This window comes from Oncorhynchus kisutch, unplaced genomic scaffold (genome assembly GCF_002021735.2).
Source record: "Oncorhynchus kisutch isolate 150728-3 unplaced genomic scaffold, Okis_V2 Okis03b-Okis08b_hom, whole genome shotgun sequence".
Classification (NCBI taxonomy): Eukaryota; Metazoa; Chordata; class Actinopteri; order Salmoniformes; family Salmonidae; genus Oncorhynchus; species Oncorhynchus kisutch.
In genome coordinates this window covers 12,654,595-12,680,326 of record NW_022261980.1, presented here as the reverse complement: position 1 = coordinate 12,680,326, position 25,732 = coordinate 12,654,595, and the positions used below count along the sequence as shown (strand labels likewise).

The following is a 25,732-nucleotide window of genomic DNA, read 5'->3' as shown; positions in this document are numbered from 1 at the left end:
CAAAATGACAAAATATTTTTTTTAAATCCTCAGCTGGCGGGCATTGTAAGAGAAATGTCCACTCTCTTTAAGAGAATACAGTATTTGTCTACTTGGGCTGTGTTTATTACAGGCAGCCCAATTCTGATATTTTGCCCAATTATGGGCAAAATAAATAATCTGATTAGTCAAAGGACCAATTAGTTAAAAAATCTATCAGAATGTTGCAATTGCTTCTGTTTGGTTTCCTCAACAGGTTGCAACCGATATTTAGCAGCACTATCCATAAAGATCACACCATGGACATCTGTTATATAAACTCTCTAAATCTCTAAGACCCTAGGGTTAACTACTGTTGACTGTTACAATGGGAGATAATGCAATGATTATTGCTTTGGGTTTTCTTTTTCGACAGCATGAAAACAAACTGTATTTGCACCAAACAAAAGAACACCTGCTACAGATATTGTGCCATCACAGCAAAGGCTATTTTTTGTAACAGCAGATGATTAATACAGTGGAAAGATTCAGTTTACAATTGTAGTTGAGGGATTGCAACCAGCATTGGGAAAAATAATACTACAAACAATGAATACGAAATCAAGCAGCTATCAGTCACACGTCTCCCCGAAAAACAAACGTGGAGTACAGAGACCCAGGCCACTCCATTCTGCTTTCAACTCCCATTCCTCAATATATAATGTGTTGGCTCAAAGACTCTTTTGTCTAGTAATTATTTTGTCCTTTCTTGTGGTATGTGTAGGCTTTCAATAAGATAGAATCATTACAAAAAAAACTGTGACCACAAAACCTGAAACACACAATATGCCTCAATTCACAGAGGTCTCTGAGGATGTGTAATAGTTCTTGAAAACAGTCTGGTTATTCATCATCCGGTAATAAAAACCCAGATATACTCAAAGGTGATTTATGTGAATTAAAGACGCCTTGTGATTCCACATTTTCCTAAACAGTAGAGGGTTTTTTTTAAAATTGAAGTCTACATATACAATTATTGCAATATACTTGCAAAATTAATACTTGCTAAATTAGATTAGCCTACTTATGTTCTATAACATTACCGCAACACTGTGCCCTCAGCCACAGGCTATGGAGCCGATTGCTGTCAGTCACACTACATTAAATCCAATGCAGGTCAAAAGTTTTAGATTTAACTATGTGCTGCCATCTAGTGGTAATGTGTCTACATACACACTCACTCAGTTTGCAAGATTCACCAGTGTAATTATAAACAGGCCCTATATAATGTTGTCTCATGCACTTACATGTGATATAATGTGATTGGCTACAGCATTACAATATGATACAAAACTAAATGTATTAAAACGACAATGTATCCATTGATTGTAATGGGTATGCCAATACTGTATTTTGGGGGGGTAATGTGGCCATAGGATTCTTGTGTCCATAGTACACAATGTCCTACACAGGAATATAAATAACCAATGTTTGTTGAATTATTTATCATGAAGGATTAGGCTAATTTAAAAGAAGGTCAAATTCACTAGAGAAAAAAACAATACAACGGTGAATGTCAGCCTTATATATATATATATATATATATATATATATATATATATATATATATATATATATATATATATATATATATATATATATATGTGTGTAATCATTTGTTAAAACATTCCATTGCTGTCTTCAACAAATATCAGTGATCTTTGATGAGTTTGATGAGTTTGTACATCTCTTGCCTGGACAATCCTTTCCTTATATTATTTTTTTGACGTAACGCGTCGGTCCGTATGACGCCGCATCTCTTTGTTGGTCCAGCGGCAGCTGCGCTCATGTTGTTGTAGCTACTCTCTCTCTCTGGAAATATTTTTCTCTTTCGAAATATTTCGTCTCTTGTTTTCGTCGCGGCCTGTACACATCCTAGTATCTAGCGTTTGGTATCATACCTTGTCACAATATCAAGTTAAACCGAGTAATGGACTCAGACGAAGGGTACAATTATGAATTCGACGAGGAGGAAGAGGAATGCAGCGAAGACAGCGCCGAGGAGGATCCCGAAGACGACACCCTGGAAGTGGAGTTGGATGATCCTGTTGTGGCCGGTGGAGAACGAGATGAATGTGGGGAGACCGGAGGCAGTGGCCTAGGGCCCGGTCAAGACGAAGAGGATTATCGGTTCGAGGTTTTGACTGCTGAACAGATCCTTCAGCATATGGTCGAGTGTATCAGGGAGGTCAATGATGTCATCCAGGTGAGGTGAAGGAAAGGCCGAGGATGTTGGGTCTCGGTAGGCCGCAAATTGTAAAAACGTAAACAGCTAATTATTTACCGAGTTAGTTTACTGTCCATCACAAACAATCGCAGGTGACTGTAAGCCTCAACGTATGTTAGCCTGTTTGTTAGCCAACCTTACCTAACTAGTTACAAACTAACGTTAGTAACGTTACCTTAGTTTAGGTACTGTAGCTAAATTACTCCGACTTTCATTTCAACAAACTGTTACTCTAGCTAACCAGCTAACTAAATGAATGGTATCTGTCTGGTAGGGAAGCTGACAATGTTTTCTCTTTAGTTTAGTCAATTAAGGTTAGCTAACGAACCAATAGCATCATGTTATATCTCTTGAATGACTAGTGCGCCTGGTTCAACGAGATATAAGTGAGTTGTCAACTCTGCCAAGATGCTGACCCAACTAGCTACAGTAAGATGAAGTAAAAAAAAAAATTATAATAATAACTATTAGACCCAGCCAGAAAACCTAGCTAGTTTGGCTAGTCATCTTTGTCATTTCCCCTGTTGCCTACAACGTAGCTATTACAACACTGTCATCAACAGTATTTGTCTACTATCATGGCATCAAAATGGCGAAGTAGCTAACGTTACTGAGCTATTTAGTTTTTTGTTGAAATCCTATCAGCCCCCCCCTGTGTGTCCATAGTTTCACCTGGATTATCAACTAGCTCACTTTGCTATCTTTACTTTCCACTGTCTGATTTTTAGGCCTGTGCGCCTGAAACAACATGGCCGAACCTTGATTCCCACTTCTGTCAGCCACTGAGTTTGTCTGCAATGAATTGCAGATTTTTTATTTATTTATAAATTCTATTATTAGACACATTTTGAACAATAATAGCCTTATTTTGTCCGTGTAACTGACATGGCCGTACTGCTAGTTACCGGTTAGTGTATTATAATCCAATGCTAAATAGATAGCTAGTTGAGTGGCTGTCTTTTAATACAGGTTATGAAGCTTTCCCGGAGGCCATATAAATGTGTATTTTTGCCTCCTCATTTTTTGTTACTCTTCTCTAGAACCCTGCAACGATAACAAGAATACTTCTTAGTCACTTCAATTGGGACAAAGAGAAACTGATGGAAAGGTTAGTCGTGACATTGGCTCTTGTATGATTTGTTGTAAAAACAGTGTCATCATCTTGGCTCTATTAGTGCCATCATTGTGTTAGGTTAGGTGGTCTGTTGAATGGCCATATGGTCTGGTATTAAATATGAATAGACAGCATTACACAAGGAAATTGAATTGATCAAATTAATTGTATGTTTACCAATTTCCCTGCAGACCCTTTTTAATGCTTCATATGTCCAATAGTTAAAAGTCCCGAGATCTGGCACAAGTTTCTCCTTTGTCTTGGTGCTCTAGTTTGGCTATGACTTATTGCCTTTCTATGTAACCGTTTGTTCTAGCATGACCTAAAGACCCTATTCTAGTGAATAATACACCAGCCAATTAAAGTAGCGTGTTTCCCAGCCAGTGATGACATGTCTTCTCTCACTAGATATTTTGATGGGAACCTTGACAAATTGTTCTCGGAATGCCATGTCATCAACCCCAGTAAGAAGTCGAGGACACGGCTGATGAACACGAGGTCCTCTGCTCAGGATCTTCCCTGTCAGATCTGCTACCTGAACTACCCAAACTCGGTCAGTACCCTACTCTGAAGGGAGAGATGCACAACACCCTATCCACTAGGCAGTAGTGTACATCTGAAAGGATCAGGCCATGCCAAGTCAGATCTCCTACCTGAACTACCCAAACTCAGTCAGTCAGTATTATGAAGGGAGACACCCCCTAGCCTCTAACCCTTACCCCCTAGCCTCTAACCCTTACCCCCTAGTCTCATACCCTTACCCCCTAGACTCTAACACGCTAACCCTTACCCCCTAGCCGCTAACCCTTACCCCCTAGCCGCTAACCCTTACCCCCTAGCCTCTAACCCATACCCCCTAGCCTCTAACCCTTACCCCCTAGCCTCTAACCCATACCCCCTAGCCTCTAGCCCATACCCCCTAGCCTCTAACCCATACCCCCTAGCCTCTAACCCATACCCCCTAGCCTCTTACCCTAACCCCCTAGCCTCTATGACTGAAACTTCATCTTCCTCTCCCACAGTACTTCACTGGCCTGGAGTGTGGACACAAGTTCTGCATGCAGTGTTGGGGTGACTACTTGACTACCAAAATCATTGAGGAGGGGATGGGACAGGTAAACACCACAAACACCTGTTTGTTTAACCAGAGAAAAGAGCCTTACGGTAAGAAACCCTTGGTGGGTGGGGCCTGACAAGAGGTCAGCAGGAAGTAGTCAAGAAGAAAACAATGCAATAGCACAGACAAAACGTTAAAACAATGACCTTTGACCAAGCGCTTATTCATACATACATACATTCATACACACAGCATGTATGTATGTATCGTTACCATGGACTGTAAACTCTTATTCTGACTCAGGAAAAGCAATCATTGGGCTTTTTGTTGAGATGTGAAAAAATCTCACCATGTTTCCTTTCTCTTTCCTTAAAAAACAAACAAAAAAAGACAATTTCCTGCCCTGCTCACAGCTGTGATATATTGGTGGACGACAACACAGTCATGTAAGTGTTACGTCGCTGTCTCTTTACATTCCACAGCAGGTAGACTAGCGGTTACAGCGTTGGGACAGTCACTGAAAGGTTGCTGGTTTCGAAATACCCGCGCCATCAAGATAAAAAATCTGTCTGTGCCCTTGAGCAAGACACTTAACCCCGATTTGCTCCAGGGGCTCCTTCCTACTATGGAGGACTCTGTAAAAAAACAACACATTTCACTGCATCTATCCGCTCTGTGACAGTAAAGCCTTTTATAGTTATTATTATTATGTTTCAACATTACATACACGCTGCTAGTTCTACCCGCTGCTAGTTCTACCCGCTGCTAGTTCTACACGCTGCTAGTTCTACGCGCTGCTAGTCTACGCGCTGCTAGTTCTACACGCTGCTAGTTCTACACGCTGCTAGTTCTACACCGCTGCTAGTTCTACACGCTGCTAGTTCTACACGCTGCTAGTTCTACACGCTGCTAGTTCTACACGCTGCTAGTTCTGCTAGTTCTACGCGCTGCTAGTTCTACGCGCTGCTTGTTCTACGCGCTGCTTGTTCTACGCGCTGCTTGTTCTATGCGCTGCTAGTTCTACGCGCTGCTTGTTCCACGCGCTGCTAGTTCCACGCGGTGCTAGTTCTACACGCTGCTAGTTCTACGCGCTGCTAGTTCTACGTGCTACTAGTTCTACGCGAAGCTAGTGCTACGTGCTGCTAGTTCTACGCGCTACTAGTTCTACGCGCTGCTAGTTCTACACGCTGCTAGTTCTACACGCTGCTAGTTCTACCCGCTGCTAGTTCTACCCGCTGCTAGTTCTACGCACTACTAGTTCTACGCGCTGCTAGTTCTACACGCTGCTAGTTCTACACGCTGCTAGTTCTACACGCTGCTAGTTCTACACGTGAGAGTTGAAGATGTAGAGTAGCAGATGAGTTTATAAATCACATTTCTTTGTTTTGTTGTATTTGTTCAAATCCACTACATTTTAATTATCATTTTGAAAACCAAATTATTTTCCTATAGGAGACTGATCACAGAGTCCAAGGTGAAGTTGAAGTACCAACACTTGATTACCAATAGTTTTGTAGAGGTAAGATGTGTAATGTTCTTCATTGATTTTATATATATATACATATACACACACACACACACACAGCATCTTGTGCTTTATATGGAGATGTCTGTACTCTAAAATAAAATGTAGCCGTTTTCCATGTAAGTCTAGCTGTGAGAATATTGAATCTGTTCTTCAGATGTTAGATAATCTTGCTTGTTTGGGAGAAGAGGAGGATTGGCATGTATTCCTTCTGCTTGTATCCCACTTCTTATGCTCCTGTCCTCTCGTCCTCAGTGCAATCGACTGTTAAAATGGTGCCCAGCGCCAGACTGTCATCACGTAGTCAAAGTCCAGTACCCAGATGCTAAGCCTGTGAGATGCACATGTGGCCGTCAGTTCTGGTAAGAGACGAGCCATACTGTGACTTACATTCCCTGCTTATTGGTTTTGTTTTTTGTGCATCACACGTTCTCTGGTATGTAAAAGGACCATCTACCACTAATACTCACACAGAAGACGTCTTGGTTTTTAGTAACACGCTGTTCTCAAAACGCATGATGATATCTCCTGCAGTTGTCACACAAATGGAATCCTATATAATAAAAGGCATTGATTTTAATGGTTACATGTGGATCTTTATTTCAACCCAATTCATTTGCAGCTTCAATTGTGGCGAGAACTGGCATGATCCCGTCAAGTGTAAGGTATGTCACAATGGAGTCTAAATTCAACCCTCCCTGTCAGTGGTAATGTAATAGTGGTCAGATGCAGTCCACAAAAACAACTCTAACCCTTACCCCATATACATTTAATGTACTGTAGATCTGATAGGATAGGTGGTGGTAGCTTCACCTTGTCCTCTACCAGGATAGGTGGTGGTAGCTTCACCTTGTCCTCTGACAGGATAGGTGGTGGTAGCTTCACCTTGTCCCCTGATAGGATAGGTGGTGGTAGCTTCACCTTGTCCCCTGATAGGATAGGTGGTGGTAGCTTCACCTTGTCCTCTGACAGGATAGGTGGTGGTAGCTTCACCTTGTCCCCTGACAGGTGGTGGTAGCTTCACCTTGTCCCCTGATAGGATAGGTGGTGGTAGCTTCACCTTGTCCCCTGACAGGATAGGTGGTGGTAGCTTCACTTTGTCCCCTGATAGGATAGGTGGTGGTAGCTTCACCTTGTCCTCTGACAGGATAGGTGGTGGTAGCTTCACCTTGTCCCCTGACAGGTGGTGGTAGCTTCACCTTGTCCCCTGATAGGATAGGTGGTAGCTTCACCTTGTCCCCTGACAGGATAGGTGGTGGTAGCTTCACTTTGTCCCCTGATAGGATAGGTGGTGGTAGCTTCACCTTGTCCTCTACCAGGATAGGTAGAATGGTCACCATATTGCTTATCCTTTCAGTTCTCCACTAGTGACCAATGGGTTGGTTCTAGACTGGGCCCTAGTCTACACATTCATGGTTAATGGTAAAGTGTGCTTGGGACAGAGGTCCCCTGACATTAACATAGTTATACTGTAATATAGTTACATTATCAAACGAAGATTGGTGACTTTGAACTTGTTGTATTGAATCTCTTTGTTGTAATCTTTCAGTGGTTGAGGAAATGGATCAAGAAGTGTGACGATGACAGCGAGACGTCTAACTGGATCGCAGCCAATACAAGGGTATTTAAAAAAGACTTAGCTCTAAATACAATCCTGGTCTGATTTTATGGATCACTTGTGTGTCCTTCCCACGAAACCAGGTAGATTTGTATTTTGAGTATCTCTTTAAGCATTTTAGGACTGGTTTCCCCCAGACACAGATTAAGCCTTATTCCTGGACTAAAAAGCATTCTCGGTGGATATTCTAGGCTTAATCTGTGTCAGGGAAACTGGCTCTTACATGTAGCTCTATAGTGCTGCCGCTGTGCGAACGATGGACTGTTACTGAGCCCCCATCTCTGCTTGGCCATCTGTCCCTCAGGAGTGCCCCAAATGCCACGTGACCATTGAGAAGGACGGCGGCTGCAACCACATGGTGTGTCGGAACCAGAGCTGCAAGGCTGAGTTCTGCTGGGTCTGCCTGGGGCCCTGGGAACCACACGGCTCTGCCTGGTGGGTGGGGGATCTACCTCCTACTGACTAGTGCTATTTTACTGGAATGGGTATCTGGGAGGCAGGGTAGCCTAGTGGTTAGAGCGTTGGACTAGTAACCGGAAGGTTGCAAGTTTGAATCCCCGAGCTGACAAGGTACAAATCTGTCGTTCTGCCCCTGAACAGGCAGTTAACCCACGGTACCTAGGCCGTCATTGAAAATAAGAATTTGTTCTTAACTAACTTGCCTGGTTAAATAAAGGTAAAAAAAATAAAAAAATATGCTATCATGCTAGTAAGATTGTGCTAATGCTAGTTAGCATTAGCTTGTGAAACTACCTCTAACTTCCTTCATACTGGCCACAGAAACATAAAAAGGGTATCAGCGAGTTCATCTGACTCTGGGGGGGGAAGTTGATTAATGACCTCACTGCCAACATTCAGAAGTATCCGTTTTAGATTCCATTATTGTCTTTCTGCTTTATCCCAACACCCCAGAAAGACACATACAGGTTGGAGCGGGGGGGGGGGTTAGAGGCTAGGGGGTATGGGTTAGAGGCTAGGGGGTATGGGTTAGAGGCTAGGGGGTATGGGCTAGGGGCTATGGGTTAGAGGCTAGGGGGTATGGGTTAGAGGCTAGGGGGTATGGGTTAGAGGCTAGGGGGTATGGGTTAGAGGATAGGGGGTATGGGTTAGAGGCTAGGGGGTATGGGTTAGAGGCTAGGGGGTATGGGTTAGAGGCTAGGGGGTATGGGCTAGGGGCTATGGGTTAGAGGCTAGGGGGTATGGGTTAGAGGCTAGGGGGTATGGGTTAGAGGCTAGGGGGTATGCGACCTCAACTGTGTGTGTGCATGTATGTATGTATATACACTGCTCAAAAAAATAAAGGGAACACTAAAATAACACATCCTAGATCTGAATGAATGAAATATTCTTATTAAATACTTTTTTCTTTACATAGTTGAATGTGCTGATAACAAAATCAGACACAAATTATCAATGGAAATCAAATTTAACAACCCATGGAGGTCTGGATTTGGAGTCACACTCAAAATTAAAGTGGAAAACCACACTACAGGCTGATCCAACTTTGATGTAATGTCTTTAAAACAAGTCAAAATGAGGCTCAGTAGTGTGTGTGGCCTCCAGCCACATGAGGTCTAGCATTGTCTTGCATTAGGAGGAACCCAGGGCCAACCACACCAGCATATGGTCTCACAAGGGGTCTGAGGATCTCATCTCGGTACCTAATGGCAGTCAGGCTACCTCTGGCGAGCACATGGAGGGCTGTGCGGCCCCCCAAAGAAATGCCACCCCACACCATGACTGACCCACCGCCAAACCGGTCATGCTGGAGGATGTTGCAGGCAGCAGAACGTTCTCCACGGCATCTCCAGACTGTCACATGTGCTCAGTGTGAACCTGCTTTCATCTGTGAAGAGCACAGGGCGCCAGTGGCGAATTTGCCAATCTTGGTATTCTCTGGCAAATGCCAAATGTCCTGCACGGTGTTGGGCTGTAAGCACAACCCCCACCTGTGGACGTCGGGCCCTCATACCACCCTCATGGAGTCTGTTTCTGACCGTTTGAGCAGACACATGCACATTTGTGGCCTGCTGGAGGTCATTTTGCAGGGCTCTGGCAGTGCTCCTCCTGCTCCTCCTTGCACAAAGGCGGAGGTAGCGATCCTGCTGCTGGGTTGTTGCCCTCCTACGGCCTCCTCCACGTCTCCTGATGTACTGGCCTGTCTCCTGGTAGCGCCTCCATGCTCTGGACACTACGCTGACAGACACAGCAAACCTTCTTCCCACAGCTCGCATTGATGAGCTGCACTTCCTGAGCCACTTGTGTGGGTTGTAGACTCCGTCTCATGCTACCACTAGAGTCAAAGCACCGCCAGCATTCAAAAGTGACTAAAACATCAGCCAGGAAGCATAGGAACTGAGATGTGGTCTGTGGTCACCACCTGCAGAACCAGTCCTTTATTGGGGGAGTCATGCCTAATTGCCTATAATTTCCACCTGTTGTCTATTCCATCTGCACAACAGCATGTGAAGTGTATTGTCAATCAGTGTTGCTTCCTAAGTGGACAGTTTGATTTCACAGAAGTGTGATTGACTTGGAGTTACATTGTGTTGTTTAAGTGTTCCCTTTATTTTTTTGAGCAGTGTATATTGTGGGACTAAAATGTTTTTTTTCTCCTCTCACTAATTCCTAGCTCTGTGTTTATTGTAGGTACAACTGCAACCGCTACAATGAGGATGATGCCAAGGCAGCGAGGGACGCCCAAGAGGTAACAGTGAGTCATGGTGTCTTTAGTGTTCCTCACTGTAGACTAGAATCACAACACAGTCCTGGTCTTTGTTGACCATCATGTATAATGACATATTTCCTCATTCCCACAACAGTTCAGTGATGGTGTAGTGGTGGCTATGCTAGTGGTGGCTATGCTAGTGGTGGTGTACTAGTGGTGGCTATGCTAGTGGTGGTGTACTAGTGGTGGCTATGCTAGTGGTGGTGTAGTGTTGGCTATGCTAGTGGTGGCTATGCTAGTGGCGGTGTAGTGGTGGCTATGCTAGTGGTGGTGTAGTGGTGGCTATGCTAGTGGTGGTGTAGTGGTGGCTATGCTAGTGGTGGTGTAGTGGTGGCTATGCTAGTGGTGGTGTAGTGGTGGCTATGCTAGTGATGGTGTAGTGGTGGCTATGCTAGTGGTGGCTATGCTGGTGGTGGTGTAGTGGTGGCTATGCTGGTGGCGGTGTAGTGGTGGCTATGCTGGTGGCGGTGTAGTGGTGGCTATGCTGGTGGCGGTGTAGTGGTGGCTATGCTGGTGGCGGTGTAGTGGTGGCTATGCTGGTGGCGGTGTAGTGGTGGCTATGCTGGTGGCGGTGTAGTGGTGGCTATGCTGGTGGCTATGCTGGTGGCAGTGTAGTGGTGGCTATGCTGGTGGCAGTGTAGTGGTGGCTATGCTGGTGGCAGTGTAGTGGTGGCTATGCTAGTGGTGGCAGTGTAGTGGTGGCGGTGTAGTGGTGGCTATGCTAGTGGTGGTGGCTATGCTAGTAGTGGTGGCGGTGTAGTGGTGGTTATGCTAGTGACGGTGTGGTGGTGGTTATGCTAGTGACGGTGTGGTGGTGGCTATGCTAGTGGCTGTGGTGGTGGCTATGCTAGTGACGGTGGCTATGCTGGTGGCAGTGTGGTGGTGGCTATACTAGTGATGGTGTAGTGGTGGCTATGCTAGTGGTGGTGGCTATGCTTGTGATGGTGTACTAGTGGTGGCTATGCTAGTGACGGTGTGGTGGTGGCTATGCTAGTGATGGTGTGGTGGTGGCTATACTAGTGATGGTGTAGTGGTGGCTATGCTAGTGGTGGTGGCTATGCTTGTGATGGTGTACTAGTGGTGGCTATGCTAGTGACGGTGTAGTGATGGCTATGCTAGTGACAGTGTGGTGGTGGCTATGCTAGTGGTGGTGGCTATGCTAGTGGTGGTGGCTATGCTAGTGGTGGTGGCTATGCTATTGATGGTGTACTAGTGGTGGCTATGCTAGTGATGGTGTACTTAAGCAATAAGGCCAGAGTGGGTGTGGTATATGGCTAATATACCACGGCTAGGGACTGTCCATAGGCATAATGCAACGCGAGTGCCTGGACACAGCCCTTAGCCGTGGTATATTGGCACTATACCTCACCCCCGAGGTGCCTTATTGCTATTATAAATGGGTTACCAACGTAACCTGTAGTAGACCACGGCTGTCAGCCAATCAGCATTCAGGGCTCGAACCACCCAGTTTATAATGTTGGTTATGCCTGTTATTGGGTACCGGTTGTTTATGGCATACTGGTGGTTATGGCATACTGGTGGTTATGCCTGTTATGGGGTACTGGTTGTTATGCCTGTTATGGCGTACTGGTGGTTATGGCATACTGGTTGTTATGCCTGATATGGGGTACTGGTGGTTATGGCATACTGGTGGTTATGCCTGTTATGGCATACTGGTGGTTATGGCATACTGGTGGTGATGCCTGTTATTGGGTACTGGTGGTTATGCCTGTTATTGGGTACTGGTGGTTATGCCTGTTATTGGATACTGGTGGTTATGCCTGTTATGGGGTACTGGTGGTTATTGCATACTGGTGGTTATGCCTGTTATGGGGTACTGGTGGTTATTGCATACTGGTGGTTATGCCTGTTATGGGGTACTGGTGGTTATGGCATACTGGTGGTTATGCCTGTTATGGCATACTGGTGGTTATGCCTGTTATGGGGTACTGGTGGTTATGCCTGTGATGGCGTACTGGTGGTTATGCCTGTTATGGGGGTACTGGTGGTTATGGCTGTTATTGGGTACTGGTGGTGGTTGTGCTAGTGGGGGGGGGGGGGGGTTGTGCTAGTGGTTATACTAGTGGTGGGTGGGTGGGCTAGTGGTTATACTAGTAGTGGTGGGTGGGCTAGTGGTTATACTTGTAGTGGTGGGTGGGCTGGTGGTGGGTGGGTGAGCTAGTGGTTATACTTGTAGTGGTGGGTGGGCTGGTGGTGGGTGGGTGAGCTAGTGGTTATACTTGTAGTGGTTGGTGGGCTAGTGGTGGGTGGGTGGGTGGGCTAGTGGTTATACTTGTAGTGGTGGTGGGCTAGTGGTGGGTGGGTGGGCTAGTGGTTATACTTGTAGTGGTGGGTGGGTGGGCTAGTGGTTATACTTGTAGTGGTGGGTGGGTGGGCTAGTGGTTATACTTGTAGTGGTGGATGGGTGGGCTAGTGGTGGGTGGGTGGGCTAGTGGTTATACTTGTAGTGGTGGGTGGGTGGGCTAGTGGTTATACTTGTAGTGGTGGGTGGGCTAGTGGTTATACTAGTGGGGGGTGCGTGGGCTAGTGGTGGGTGGGCTAGTGGTTATACTAGTGGTGGGTGGGCTAGTGGTTATACTAGTGGTGGGTGGGCTAGTGGTTATACTAGTGGTGGGTGGGCTAGTGGTTATACTAGTGGTGGGTGGGCTAGTTACAGTTGAAGTCGGACGTTTACATTAGAGGTCAACCGATTATGATTTTTCAACACCGATTATTGGAGGACCAAAAAAAGCCGATACCGTTTTTTTTTTATAATGACAATTACAACAATACTGAATGAACACTTAAGTCAGGCTTGTAGACCTCCTTGCTCGCACACACTTTTTCAGTTCTGCCCACACATTTTCTATAGGATTGAGGTCAGGGCTTTGTGATGGCCACTCCAATACCTTGACTTTGTTGTCCTTAAGCCATTTTGCCACAGCTTTGGAAGTATGCTTGGGATCATTGTCCATTTGGAAGACCCAAGCTTTAACTTCCTGACTGATGTCTTGAGATGTTGCTTCAATATATCCAAATAATTTTCCTGCCTCATGATGCCATCTATTGTGTGAAGTGCACCAGTCCCTCCTGCAGCAAAGCACCCCCACAATATGATATTGCCACCCCTGTGCTTCACGGTTGGTGTTTTTCAGCTAGCAAGCCTCCCCTTTTTCCTCCAAACAAAACAATGGTCATTATGGCCAAACAGTTCTATTTTGTTTCATCAGACCAGAGGACATTTCTCCAAAAAGTGCGGTCTTTGTCCCCATGTGCAGTTGCAAACCGTAGTCTGGCTTTTTTTATAGTGGTGATTTTGGAGCAGTGGCTTCTTCCTTGCTGAGTGGACTTTCAGGTTATGTCGATATAGGACTCGTTTTACTGTGGATATAAATACTTTTGTACCTGTTTCTTCCAGCATCTTCACAAGGTCCTTTGCTGTTGTTCTGGGATTGATTTGCATGTTTCGCACCAAAGTACGTTCATCTCTAGGAGACAGAACGCGTCTCCTTCCTGAGCACTATGACGGCTGAGTGGTCCCATGGTGTTTATACTTTTGTACTATTGTTTGTACAGATGAACGTGGCACCTTAAGGTGTTTGGAAATTGTTCCCAAGGATGAATCAGACTTGTGGAGATCTTGGCTGATATTATTTTATGAGGTCTTGGCTGATATTATTTTATGAGGTCTTGGCTGATTTATTTTGATTTTCCCATGATGTCAAGCAAAGCACTGAGTTTGAAGGTAGGCCTTGAAATAAATCCACAAGTACACCTCCAATTGACTCAAATGATGTCAATTAGCCTATCAGAAGCTTCTAAAGCCGGAACATTTTCTGGAATTTTCCAAGCTGTTTAAAGTCAGTCAACTTAGTGTATGTAAACTTCTGACCCACTGGAATTGTGATACAGTGAAGTGAAATAATGTGTCTGTAAACAACTGTTGGAAAAATTACTTGTCAGGCACACAGTAGATTTCTTAACAGACTTGCCAGAAATTTGTGGAGTGGTTGAAAAACGAGTTTTATTGACTCCAACCTAAGTGTATGTAAACTTAAGACTTCAACTGTCTGCTGTGCTAGTTACTGTGTTCTAGTGGTGGTGGTGCTGCTAGTTATTGTGTGCTAGTGGTGGTGGTGCTGCTAGTTATGGTGTTCTAGTGGTGGTTGTGCTACTAGTTTTGGGTGTGCTAGTGATGCCAGTTATGGTGTACTAGTGGTGGGTGGGTGTGCTGCTAGTGGTGGTTGGTGGGTGTGCTGCTAGTGGTGGTGGGTGGGTGTGCTGCTAGTGGTGGGTGGGTGGGTGTGCTGCTAGTGGTGGGTGGGTGGGTGTGCTGCTAGTGGTGGGTGGGTGGGTGGGTGTGCTGCTAGTGGTGGGTGGGTGTGCTGCTAGGGGTGGGTGGGTGGGTGTGCTGCTAGTGGTGGTGGGTGGGTGGGTGGGTGTGCTGCTAGTGGTGGGTGTACTGCTAGTGGTGGGTGTGCTGCTAGTGGTGGGTGTGCTGCTAGTGGTGGGTGGGTGGGTGGGTGTGCTGCTAGTGGTGGTGGGTGGGTGTGCTGCTAGTGGTGGTGGGTGGGTGTGCTGCTGGGGGTGGGTGTGCTGCTAGTGGTGGGTGGGTGTGCTGCTAGTGGTGGTGGGTGTGCTGCTGGTGGTGGGTGTACTGCTAGTGGTGGGTGGGTGTGCTGCTAGTGGTGGGTGGGTGTGGGTGTGCTGCTAGTGGTGGGTGGGTGTGCTGCTAGTGGTGGTGGTTATTGTGCTGCTAGTGGTGGTGGGTGTGCTGCTAGTTGTGGGTGGGTGGGTGTGCTGCTAGTGGTGTGTGTGCTGCTAGAGGTGGGTGGGTGGGTGTGTGTGCTGCTAGAGGTGGGTGGGTGGGTGTGTGTGCTGCTAGAGGTGGGTGGGTGGGTGTGCTGCTAGCGGTGGGTGGGTGGGTGTGCTGCTAGTGGTGGGTGGGTGGGTGTGCTGCTAGTGGTGGGTGGGTGGGTGTGCTGCTAGTGGTGGTGGGTGGGTGTGCTGCTGGTGGTGGGTGTGCTGCTAGTGGTGGTGGGTTGGTGGGTGTGCTGCTAGTGGTGGGTGGGTGTGCTGCTGGTGGTGGGTGTGCTGCTAGTGGTGGGTGGGTGGGTGTGCTGCTAGAGGTGGGTGGGTGGGTGTGTGTGCTGCTAGAGGTGGGTGGGTGGGTTTGTGTGCTGCTAGAGGTGGGTGGGTGGGTGTGTGTGCTGCTAGAGGTGGGTGGGTGGGTGTGCTGCTAGAGGTGGGTGGGTGGGTGTGCTGCTAGTGGTGGGTGGGTGGGTGTGCTGCTAGTGGTGGGTGGGTGGGTGTGCTGCAAGTGGTGGTGGGTGGGTGTGCTGCTGGTGGTGGGTGTGCTGCTAGTGGTGGTGGGTTGGTGAGTGTGCTGCTAGTGGTGGGTGGGTGTGCTGCTAGTGGTGGGTGGGTGGGTGTGCTGCTAGTGGTGGTGGGTGGGAGTGTTGCTAGTGGTGGTGGGTGGGTGTGCTGCTAGTGGTGGTGGGTGGGTGTGCTGCTAGTGGTGGTGGGTGGGTGGGTGGGTGTGCTGCTAGTGGTGGGTGTACTGCTAGTGGTGGGTGTGCTGCTAGTGGTGGGTGTGCTGCTAGTGGTGGGTGGGTGGGTGGGTGTGCTGCTAGTGGTGGTGGGTGGGTGTGCTGCTAGTGGTGGTGGGTGGGTGTGCTGCTGGGGGTGGGTGTGCTGCTAGTGGTGGGTGGGTGTGCTGCTAGTGGTGGTGGGTGGGTGTGCTGCTGGTGGTGGGTGTACTGCTAGTGGTGGGTGGGTGTGCTGCTAGTGGTGGGTGGGTGTGGGTGTGCTGCTAGTGGTGGGTGGGTGTGCTGCTAGTGGTGGTGGTTATTGTGCTGCTAGTGGTGGTGGGTGTGCTGCTAGTTGTGGGTGGGTGGGTGTGCTGCTAGTGGTGTGTGTGCTGCTAGAGGTGGGTGGGTGGGTGTGTGTGCTGCTAGAGGTGGGTGGGTGGGTGTGTGTGCTGCTAGAGGTGGGTGGGTGGGTGTGCTGCTAGCGGTGGGTGGGTGGGTGTGCTGCTAGTGGTGGGTGGGTGGGTGTGCTGCTAGTGGTGGGTGGGTGGGTGTGCTGCTAGTGGTGGTGGGTGGGTGTGCTGCTAGTGGTGGTGGGTTGGTGGGTGTGCTGCTAGTGGTGGGTGGGTGTGCTGCTGGTGGTGGGTGTGCTGCTAGTGGTGGGTGGGTGGGTGTGCTGCTAGAGGTGGGTGGGTGGGTGTGTGTGCTGCTAGAGGTGGGTGGGTGGGTTTGTGTGCTGCTAGAGGTGGGTGGGTGGGTGTGTGTGCTGCTAGAGGTGGGTGGGTGGGTGTGCTGCTAGAGGTGGGTGGGTGGGTGTGCTGCTAGAGGTGGGTGGGTGGGTGTGCTGCTAGTGGTGGGTGGGTGGGTGTGCTGCTAGTGGTGGGTGGGTGGGTGTGCTGCAAGTGGTGGTGGGTGGGTGTGCTGCTGGTGGTGGGTGTGCTGCTAGTGGTGGTGGGTTGGTGAGTGTGCTGCTAGTGGTGGTGGGTTGGTGAGTGTGCTGCTAGTGGTGGGTGGGTGTGCTGCTGGTGGTGGGTGGGTGGGTGTGCTGCTAGTGGTGGTGGGTGGGAGTGTTGCTAGTGGTGGTGGGTGGGTGTGCTGCTAGTGGTGGTGGGTGGGTGTGCTGCTAGTGGTGGTGGGTGGGTGTGCTGCTGGTGGTGGGTGTACTGCTAGTGGTGGGTGTGCTGCTAGTGGTGGGTGTGCTGCTAGTGGTGGGTGGGTGGGTGGGTGTGCTGCTATTGGTGGGTGGGTGGGTGTGCTGCTAGTGGTGGGTGGGTGGGTGTGCTGCTAGTTGTGGGTGTGCTGCTAGTTGTGGGTGGGTGGGTGTGCTGCTAGTGGTGGGTGGGTGGGTGTGCTGCTAGTGGTGGGTGGGTGGGTGTGCTGCTAGTGGTGGTGGGTGGGTGTGCTGCTAGTGGTGGGTGGGTGGGTGTGCTGCTAGTGGTGGGTGGGTGGGTGTGCTGCTAGTGGTGGGTGGGTGGGTGTGCTGCTAGTGGTGGGTGGGTGGGTGTGCTGCTAGTGGTGGGTGGGGTGTGCTGCTAGTGGTGGTAGGTGTGCTGCTAGTTGTGGGTGGGTGGGTGTGCTGCTAGTGGTGGTGGGTGGGTGTGCTGCTAGTGGTGTGTGTGCTGCTAGAGGTGGGTGGGTGGGTGTGTGTGCTGCTAGAGGTGGGTGGGTGTGCTGCTAGAGGTGGGTGGGTGGGTGTGCTGCTAGTGGTGGGTGGGTGGGTGTGCTGCTAGTGGTGGGTGGGTGGGTGTGCTGCTAGTGGTGGTGGGTGGGTGTGCTGCTGGTGGTGGGTGTGCTGCTAGTGGTGGTGGGTTGGTGGGTGTGCTGCTAGTGGTGGGTGGGTGTGCTGCTGGTGGTGGGTGTGCTGCTAGTGGTGGTGGGTGGGTGTGCTGGTAGTGGTGGTGGGTGGGTGTGCTGCTAGTGGTGGTGGGTGGGTGTGCTGCTAGTGGTGGTGGGTGGGTGTGCTGCTAGTGGTGGTGGGTGGGTGTGCTGCTGGTGGTGGGTGTACTGCTAGTGGTGGGTGTACTGCTAGTGGTGGGTGTGCTGCTAGTGGTGGGTGGGTGGGTGTGCTGCTAGTGGTGGGTGGGTGGGTGTGGTGGTGGGTGGGTGGATGGGTGTGCTGCTAGTGGTGGGTGGATGGGTGTGCTGCTAGTGGTGGGTGGGTGGGTGTGCTGCTAGTGGTGGTGGGTGGGTGTGCTGCTAGTGGTAGGTGGATGGGTGTGCTGCTAGTGGTGGGTGTGCTGCTAGTGGTGGTGGGTGGGTGTGCTGCTAGTGGTGGTGGTGGGTGGGTGTGCTGCTAGTGGTGGTGGTGGGTGGGTGTGCTGCTAGTGGTGGTGGGTGGGTGTGCTGCTAGTGGTGGTGGTGGTTGGCTGCTAGTGGTGGTGGTTGTTGTGCTGCTAGCGGTGGTGGCGGTGGTTATGCTAGTAGGGGTGGTTATGCTAGTAGCGGTGGTGGCAGTGGTTATGCTAGTAGCGGTGGTGGTGGTGGTTATGCTAGTGGTGGTGGCTGGGTGTGCTGCTGGTGGTGGGTGTGCTGCTAGTGGTGGTGGGTGTGCTGCTGGTGGTGGGTGGGTGGGTGTGCTGCTAGTGGTGGTGGGTGGGTGTGCTGCTAGTGGTGGTGGGTGGGGTGTGCTGCTAGTGGTGGTGGGTGGGTGTGCTGCTGGTGGTGGGTGTACTGCTAGTGGTGGGTGTGCTGCTAGTGGTGGGTGTGCTGCTAGTGGTGGGTGGGTGGGTGTGCTGCTAGTGGTGGGTGGGTGGGTGTGCTGCTAGTGGTGGGTGGGTGGGTGTGCTGCTAGTGGTGGGTGTGCTGCTAGTTGTGGGTGGGTGGGTGTGCTGCTAGTGGTGGTGGGTGGGTGTGCTGCTAGAGGTGGGTGGGTGGGTGTGTGTGCTGCTAGAGGTGGGTGGGTGGGTGTGCTGCTAGAGGTGGGTGGGTGGGTGTGCTGCTAGTTGTGGGTGGGTGGGTGTGCTGCTAGTGGTGGTGGGTGGGTGTGCTGCTAGTGGTGGTGGTGGGTGGGTGAGTGTGCTGCTAGTGGTGGTGGTGGTTGGCTGCTAGTGGTGGTGGTTGTTGTGCTGCTAGTGGTGGTGGTGGTTGTGCTGCTAGTGGTGGTGGTGGTTGTTGTGCTGCTAGCGGTGGTGGCGGTGGTTATGCTAGTAGGGGTGGTTATGCTAGTAGCGGTGGTGGCGGTGGTTATGCTAGTAGCGGTGGTTATGCTAGTGGCGGTGGTGGCAGTGGTTATGCTAGTAGCGGTGGTGGCGGTGGTTATGCTAGTGGCGGTGGTGGCGGTGGTTATGCTAGTGGCGGTGGTGGCGGTGGTTATGCTAGTAGCGGTGGTGGCGGTGGTTATGCTAGTGGCGGTGGTTATGCTAGTGGCGGTGGTTATGCTAGTAGCGGTGGTGGCGGTGGTTATGCTAGTAGCGGTGGTTATGCCTGTAGCTGTGGTGGCGGTGGTTATGCTAGTGGCGGTGGTTATGCTAGTAGCGGTGGCGGCGGTGGTTATGCCTGTGGCGGTGGTTATGCTAGTAGCGGTGGTTATGCTAGTGGTGGCGGTGATTATGCCTGTAGCGGTGGTGGCGGTGGTTATGCTAGTGTTGGTGGCGGTTATGCTAGTAGCGGTGGCGGCGGTGGTTATGCTAGTAGCGGTGGTTATGCCTGTAGCGGTGGTGGCGGTGGTTATGCTAGTAGCGGTGGTGGTGGCGGTTATGCTAGTAGCGGTGGTGGTGGTTATGCTAGTAGCGGTGGTTATGCTAGTAGAGTTGGTTATGCTAGTGGTGGTGGCGGTTATGCTAGTAGCAGTGGTGGTGGCAGTGGTTATGCTAGTGGCGGTGGTTATGCTAGTAGTGGTGGTTATGCTAGTAGCGGTGGTTATGCTAGTAGCGGTGGTTATGCTAGTAGCGGTGGTGGTGGTTATGCTAGTGGCGGTGGTTATGCTAGTAGCGGTGGTTATGCTAGTAGCGGTGGTGGCAGTGGTTATGCTAGTGGCGGTGGTTATGCTAGTAGCGGTTGTTATGCTAGTAGAGTTGGTTATGCTAGTGGTGGTGGTGGTTATGCTAGTAGAGTTGGTTATGCTAGTGGTGGTGGCGGTTATGCTAGTAGCAGTGGTGGTGGCAGTGGTTATGCTAGTGGCGATGGTTATGCTAGTAGCGGTGGTTATGCTATTGGCGGTGGTTATGCTAGTGGCGGTGGTTATGCTAGTAGCGGTGGTTATGCTAGTGGCGGTGGTTATGCTAGTGGTTATGCTAGTGGTGGTGGTGGTTATGCTAGTAGCAGTGGTGGTGGCAGTGGTTATGCTAGTAGCGGTGGTTATGCTAGTAGCAGTGGTGGTGGCGGTGGTTATGCTAGTAGCGGTGGTGGTGGCGGTGGTTATGCTAGTAGCGGTGGTTATGCTAGTGGCGGTGGTTATGCTAGTAGCGGTGGTGGTGGCGGTGGTTATGCTAGTGGCGGTGGTTATGCTAGTAGCGGTGGTTATGCTAGTGGCGGTGGTTATGCTAGTAGCGGTGGTGGTGGCGGTGGTTATGCTAGTAGCGGTGGTTATGCTAGTAGTGGTTATACTAGTGATGACAAGCATGTATAATGATAAACATATTCACCCAGGCTTGATGATTGTTCTAATTTTAAGTGCCAGGCGTTGTCCCTCCTCCTCATCCAGCGGTCCAGGGCAGCCCTGCAGAGGTACCTGTTCTACTGCAACCGTTACATGAACCACATGCAGTCACTGCGCTTCGAGCACAAGCTGTACGCTGGGGTCAAGGCCAAGATGGAGGAGATGCAGCATCACAACATGTCCTGGATCGAGGTGCAGTTCCTGAAGAAGGCTGTGGACGTGCTGTGTCAGTGTCGCTCCACTCTCATGTTCACCTACGTCTTCGCCTTCTACCTCAAGAAGAACAACCAGTCCATCATCTTTGAGGTAACTTTTCACAGCTAGAGTCCTAACCCTTCTACCCAAACCCTTCTACCTGAAAAAGAACAACCTCTACCCTCCCTCACCTCAAAGATGGGACTGAAGGGAGATGGGGGGTGGAGAAGGGAGATGGGGGGTAGAGAAGGGAGAGGGGGGGGGGGTGGAGAAGGGAGATGGGGGGTAGAGAAGGGAGGGGGGGGGGTAGAGAAGGGAGAGGGGGGGTAGAGAAGGGAGGGGGGGGTAGAGAAGTGATGGCTACAAGTCAAGGTCTCCTCTCTAAAGTAGTGGCCCTATACTATACACGGAGTTTACGAAACCCAGCAGCATTGCAGTTCTTGACACACTCAAACTGGTGCGCATGGCACCTACTACCATACCCCGTTCAAAGGCACGTACATATTTAGTATTTCTCATTCACACTCAATTGCACACATACACACAATCCATGTCTCAAGTCTTAAAAATCCTTCTTTAACCTGACTACTCCCCTTCATCTACACTGACAATCTTTCGCCTGGTCAGCCTGTCACAGAAAGAGCAGGTGTTCCTAATGTTTTGTACATTCAGTGTATATACTATGACTGAACCCAAGCGGTCCTCTTTTAGAACAATCAGGCTGACTTGGAGAACGCTACGGAGGTTCTGTCTGGATATCTGGAGCGGGACATCTCCCAGGACTCTCTGCAGGACATCAAACAGAAAGTACAGGACAAGTACAGGTGAGTTCTATACCTGGTATAGATGTGTTTATTATGACAGGAAGTACAGCTGACTTCTATACCTGGTATAGATGTGTTTATTATGACAGGAAGTACAGCTGAGTTCTATACCTGGTATAGATGTGTTTATTATGACAGGAAGTACAGCTGAGTTCTATACCTGGTATAGATGTGTTTATTATGACAGGAAGTACAGCTGAGTTCTATACCTGGTATAGATGTGTTTATTATGACAGGAAGTACAGCTGAGTTCTATACCTGGTATAGATGTGTTTATTATGACAGGAAGTACAGCTGAGTTCTATACCTGGTATAGATGTGTTTATTATGACAGGAAGTACAGGTGAGTTCTATACCTGGTATAGATGTGTTTATTATGACAGGAAGTACAGCTGAGTTCTATACCTGGTATAGATGTGTTTATTATGACAGGAAGTACAGCTGAGTTCTATACCTGGTATAGATGTGTTTATTATGACAGGAAGTACAGGTGAGTTCTATACCTGGTATAGATGTGTTTATTATGACAGGAAGTACAGCTGAGTTCTATACCTGGTATAGATGTGTTTATTATGACAGGAAGTACAGCTGAGTTCTATACCTGGTATAGATGTGTTTATTATGACAGGAAGTACAGCTGAGTTAAATAAAGGTAAAATGAAAAAATATCACAATGAGACCAGACTGATTTTTAAAATGAGCCTTCCTCTCCTCCTCACTGTTTCCTGTTTCCTGTCCTCCAGATACTGTGAGAGTCGACGTCGGGTGCTGCTGCAACATGTGCATGAGGGCTATGAGAAGGACCTCTGGGAATACATAGAAGATTAAGACTCTTTACTAAAAGAGAAACAGACTAGAGCGCTGATGCAATGCCACGGGGGCAGGTTGTTGCTGATCTTCCCAATATTGCATTTTTTTTCTCCTCCTCTTGGGTTTTGTTTAATGGAAAAAGTTTAAAATAAATTATATCAAAATAATAATAAAAAAATAAAAATAAAAAGTAGAATATTTCAAACATTAATCGTACAACAGTATTGTTTGTAGCAGATTGGATTGTGAGGACAAAAAAAAAAGAACTCCCCCCGCTTCTCTCAATTGGTCGCTATAGTAACATCATCACCCCCCCCCCCCCCCCCCCCCCCACTGTTCAGTTTCCCAGTGATCTATTTTATCTGTTTACTTTTTAAAGTACCCCCTTGTGTGGGACATGGGTTTGTGTTCAACACAGTCCAACTGTTCAAGCCATGTTCATTAAATGTGGTTAGATCACATGTAGGGTTTTTTTGAATGTTGATTTGCTGATTGTAAAGGTGCTGAACCATGTGGGTTGGCAGGAGGGAAAAAAGACCATAGGGAGTGCAGGAAAAAGAAGGAAAGGTGTTTTTCAGTTTGTAAATAACGCATATGCATGGAACAGCAAGTGTGGACATTTTCTTTCATTTGTCTTTTTGTTTTTGTTTTTTAGAAAAATATTTATTCTTTTTTTTTCAAATATTCAATATAGTTGCTGTGTAGAAGACAAGTTCGCTCCTGCTTTAAAAGAAAAATGTATTCTTTGTGAGGGTTTGGAAGTTGTTGAACGAGCGATGAAACTCTGACCGGGTTGTAGTAGCTTTTTGAAAGCAATTCTGACAAAAACAAAATCCACCTAAAAGGATCGCATTAGGTGAGAGAATGAGACTAAAGAACAAGCCATCTTCTTTTTAACAGCAAGCCAGACTGTAGTTCAGGTAATACATTGATTTATTCATAGTTGGAATTGACCTTGCAACCTTCAGAGGTTATCAGCTAATTGCACCTGAGGGGGTTTTGAGAAATGAACAGAGAATGACTTGGCTGTGTCCCAAGTGGCTCCATATTCTCTCTATAGTACACTGTAGGCCCTGGTCAATAGTAATGCATTATATAGGGAATAGAGTGCCGTTTGGGATGAAGGTAATGTCCTGTTTGTTCTAACCCCCCCCCCCCCCTCCTAACCTCTTGTTCTTCCATCACCACCCCTCCTGTTTCTCCTTAGAAGTTGTAATTTCCAGATAACACACTACCAACTGTTTCATGAGAGCCAAATTGAGTGACATTCACTCATTAAAAAAATAAATAAACAAATGTATTTCTTTTTTCAGACTTGAGCTTTTCCTCATGGTTTTTTTGTTTGCACCTTGGTAACCTGGGAGGCGGTAGGGCACCGTGGTAACCTGGGAGGTGGTAGGGCACCGTGGTAACCTGGGAGGCGGTAGGGCACCGTGGTAACCTGGGAGGCGGTAGGGCACCGTGGTAACCTGGGAGGCGGTAGGGCACCGTGGTAACCTGGGAGGCGGTAGGGCACCGTGGTAACCTGGCAGGCGGTAGGGCACCGTGGTAACCTGGCAGGCGGTAGGGCACGGTGGTAACATGGGAGGCGGTAGGGCACCGTGGTAACCTGGGAGGCGGTAGGGCACCGTGGTAACCTGGGAGGCGGTAGGGCACCGTGGTACCCTGGCAGGCGGTAGGGCACCGTGGTACCCTGGGAGGCGGTAGGGCACCGTGGGAACCTGGGAGGCGGTAGGGCACCGTGGTAACCTGGGAGGCGGTAGGGCACCGTGGTAACCTGGGAGGCGGTAGGGCACCGTGGTAACCTGGGAGGCGGTAGGGCACCGTGGTAACCTGGGAGGCGGTAGGGCACCGTGGTAACCTGGCAGGCGGTAGGGCACGGTGGTAACCTGGGAGGCGGTAGGGCACCGTGGTAACCTGGGAGGCGGTAGGGCACCGTGGTAACCTGGGAGGCGGTAGGGCACCGTGGTACCCTGGCAGGCGGTAGGGCACCGTGGTAACCTGGGAGGCGGTAGGGCACCGTGGGAACCTGGGAGGCGGTAGGGCACCGTGGTAACCTGGGAGGCGGTAGGGCACCGTGGTAACCTGGGAGGCGGTAGGGCACCGTGGTAACCTGGGAGGCGGTAGGGCACCGTGGTAACCTGGCAGGCGGTAGGGCACCGTGGTAACCTGGGAGGCGGTAGGGCACCTTGGTAACCTGGCAGGCGGTAGGGCACCTTGGTAACCTGGGAGGCGGTAGGGCACCGTGGTAACCTGGGAGGCGGTAGGCACCGTGGTAACCTGGGAGGCGGTAGGGCACCGTGGTAACCTGGCAGGCGGTAGGGCACCGTGGTAACCTGGCAGGCGGTAGGGCACCGTGGTAACCTGGGAGGCGGTAGGGCACCGTGGTAACCTGGGAGGCGGTAGGGCACCGTGGTAACCTGGGAGGCGGTAGGGCACCGTGGTAACCTGGCAGGCGGTAGGGCACCGTGGTAACCTGGGAGGCGGTAGGGCACCGTGGTAACCTGGGAGGCGGTAGGGCACCGTGGTAACCTGGGAGGCGGTAGGGCACCGTGGTAACCTGGCAGGCGGTAGGGCACCTTGGTAACTTGGCAGGCGGTAGGGCACCTTGGTAACCTGGGAGGCGGTATGTCATTCCCTGAAAGGGCTGTTTTAAACTTGAGTCAGTCAGCATGACTACATGACCTAGTCCTAGTCCCCTAAAGAAGTAGGAACTGTGACAGACCTGGCTGACAAGACGTACCCCATAACCCTTCCTCCTTTCTTTATCTGTTGTGTAAAGGAGTATTGTTTTCGATAGCACCATCCAGTTGAGCTATACAAACTGCTTCGTGGGCTTTAAAAGGAACGAGTCTTGTCCGACAACTGCATTTAAAATATATATAAGGACTGAGCATAAAGCAGCGCTGATGTTTTTGAGATGTCTGTTGTTGTAAAGCTTTGGCATCTAGGCTAGACTATGAGAGTGGCGTTTACACTGGTTGCTAGTCTGAAATGCCACCCTATTCCCTATATAGTGCACTACTTTTGACCACAGACCAATGGGGAGTGGAGCACCTATAGGAGATAGGTTGTCATTTGGAAAGCAGCCTGGGTTGTACCAACATGGTAACATGATGCCATTTTACCTTCATAACACTTTCCAGTTTTATACGAGCTTACGAGGTCCAAAACGAGACAACCCCGAGCCCAGAGAAGTGGCTGGACTAGTCACAGTGCTGTCCTCAGTCCAGTGTTTGTTGGAATTTCTCAATGCACTGTAGCCCTCGAGAAATACAAGAGTCTGGCGTTTGACATTGATGTGGCTGACAAGACGGAAACAAAGATTTCTCTTTCACCAAAGTGTGAATCATCTGAAAATACTATTTTTTATCTCTTTGTTTCTGATACTTTCTGTGAAAAGGGAAGTTCAGACACAGAGTTGCTTTCATGTATTATAACCATTCTTACAAACAAAATGTCCTATTTAAATAAATGTCATTCAAAAGGAA

At 49.3% G+C, this 25,732-nt stretch overlaps 1 protein-coding gene across 3 annotated transcripts; it reads left to right on the top strand.

Annotated features, from left to right (window-relative positions):
* The first annotated feature begins 1,698 nt into the window (after window positions 1-1,698).
* Window positions 1,699-25,732, top strand: LOC116359649 (E3 ubiquitin-protein ligase arih1). Of its 3 annotated transcripts, none has more exons than XM_031812786.1 (14): window positions 1,699-2,224; window positions 3,286-3,353; window positions 3,768-3,912; window positions 4,382-4,474; window positions 4,807-4,862; window positions 5,869-5,935; window positions 6,197-6,303; window positions 6,564-6,606; window positions 7,491-7,562; window positions 7,864-7,994; window positions 10,209-10,272; window positions 20,458-20,718; window positions 21,319-21,431; window positions 22,175-23,560. In XM_031812786.1, the coding sequence occupies exons 1-14, from the start codon at window positions 1,949-1,951 to the stop codon at window positions 22,257-22,259; spliced, it is 1,581 nt and encodes a 526-aa protein (XP_031668646.1). In that variant the 5' UTR covers window positions 1,699-1,948; the 3' UTR covers window positions 22,260-23,560. The 3 variants fall into 3 exon arrangements, with proteins under 3 accessions (XP_031668646.1, XP_031668645.1, XP_031668647.1); XM_031812785.1 differs by having other exon boundaries at window positions 1,762-2,224; window positions 10,209-10,266; window positions 20,428-20,718; window positions 22,175-25,732; XM_031812787.1 differs by having other exon boundaries at window positions 1,765-2,224; window positions 10,209-10,266; window positions 22,175-23,555.

What these genes read in the sequence shown, in the direction of transcription:
- LOC116359649 (XM_031812785.1), top strand. Translation starts at nt 1,949, where the DNA reads ATGGACTCAGACGAAGGGTACAATTATGAATTCGACGAGGAGGAAGAG. An exon ending in ACATGTGGCCGTCAGTTCTG is followed by an intron (nt 6,304 to 6,563) that starts GTAAGAGACGAG and finishes ATTCATTTGCAG; the next exon opens with CTTCAATTGTGGCGAGAACT. An exon ending in GGATCGCAGCCAATACAAGG is followed by an intron (nt 7,563 to 7,863) that starts GTATTTAAAAAA and finishes TCTGTCCCTCAG; the next exon opens with GAGTGCCCCAAATGCCACGT.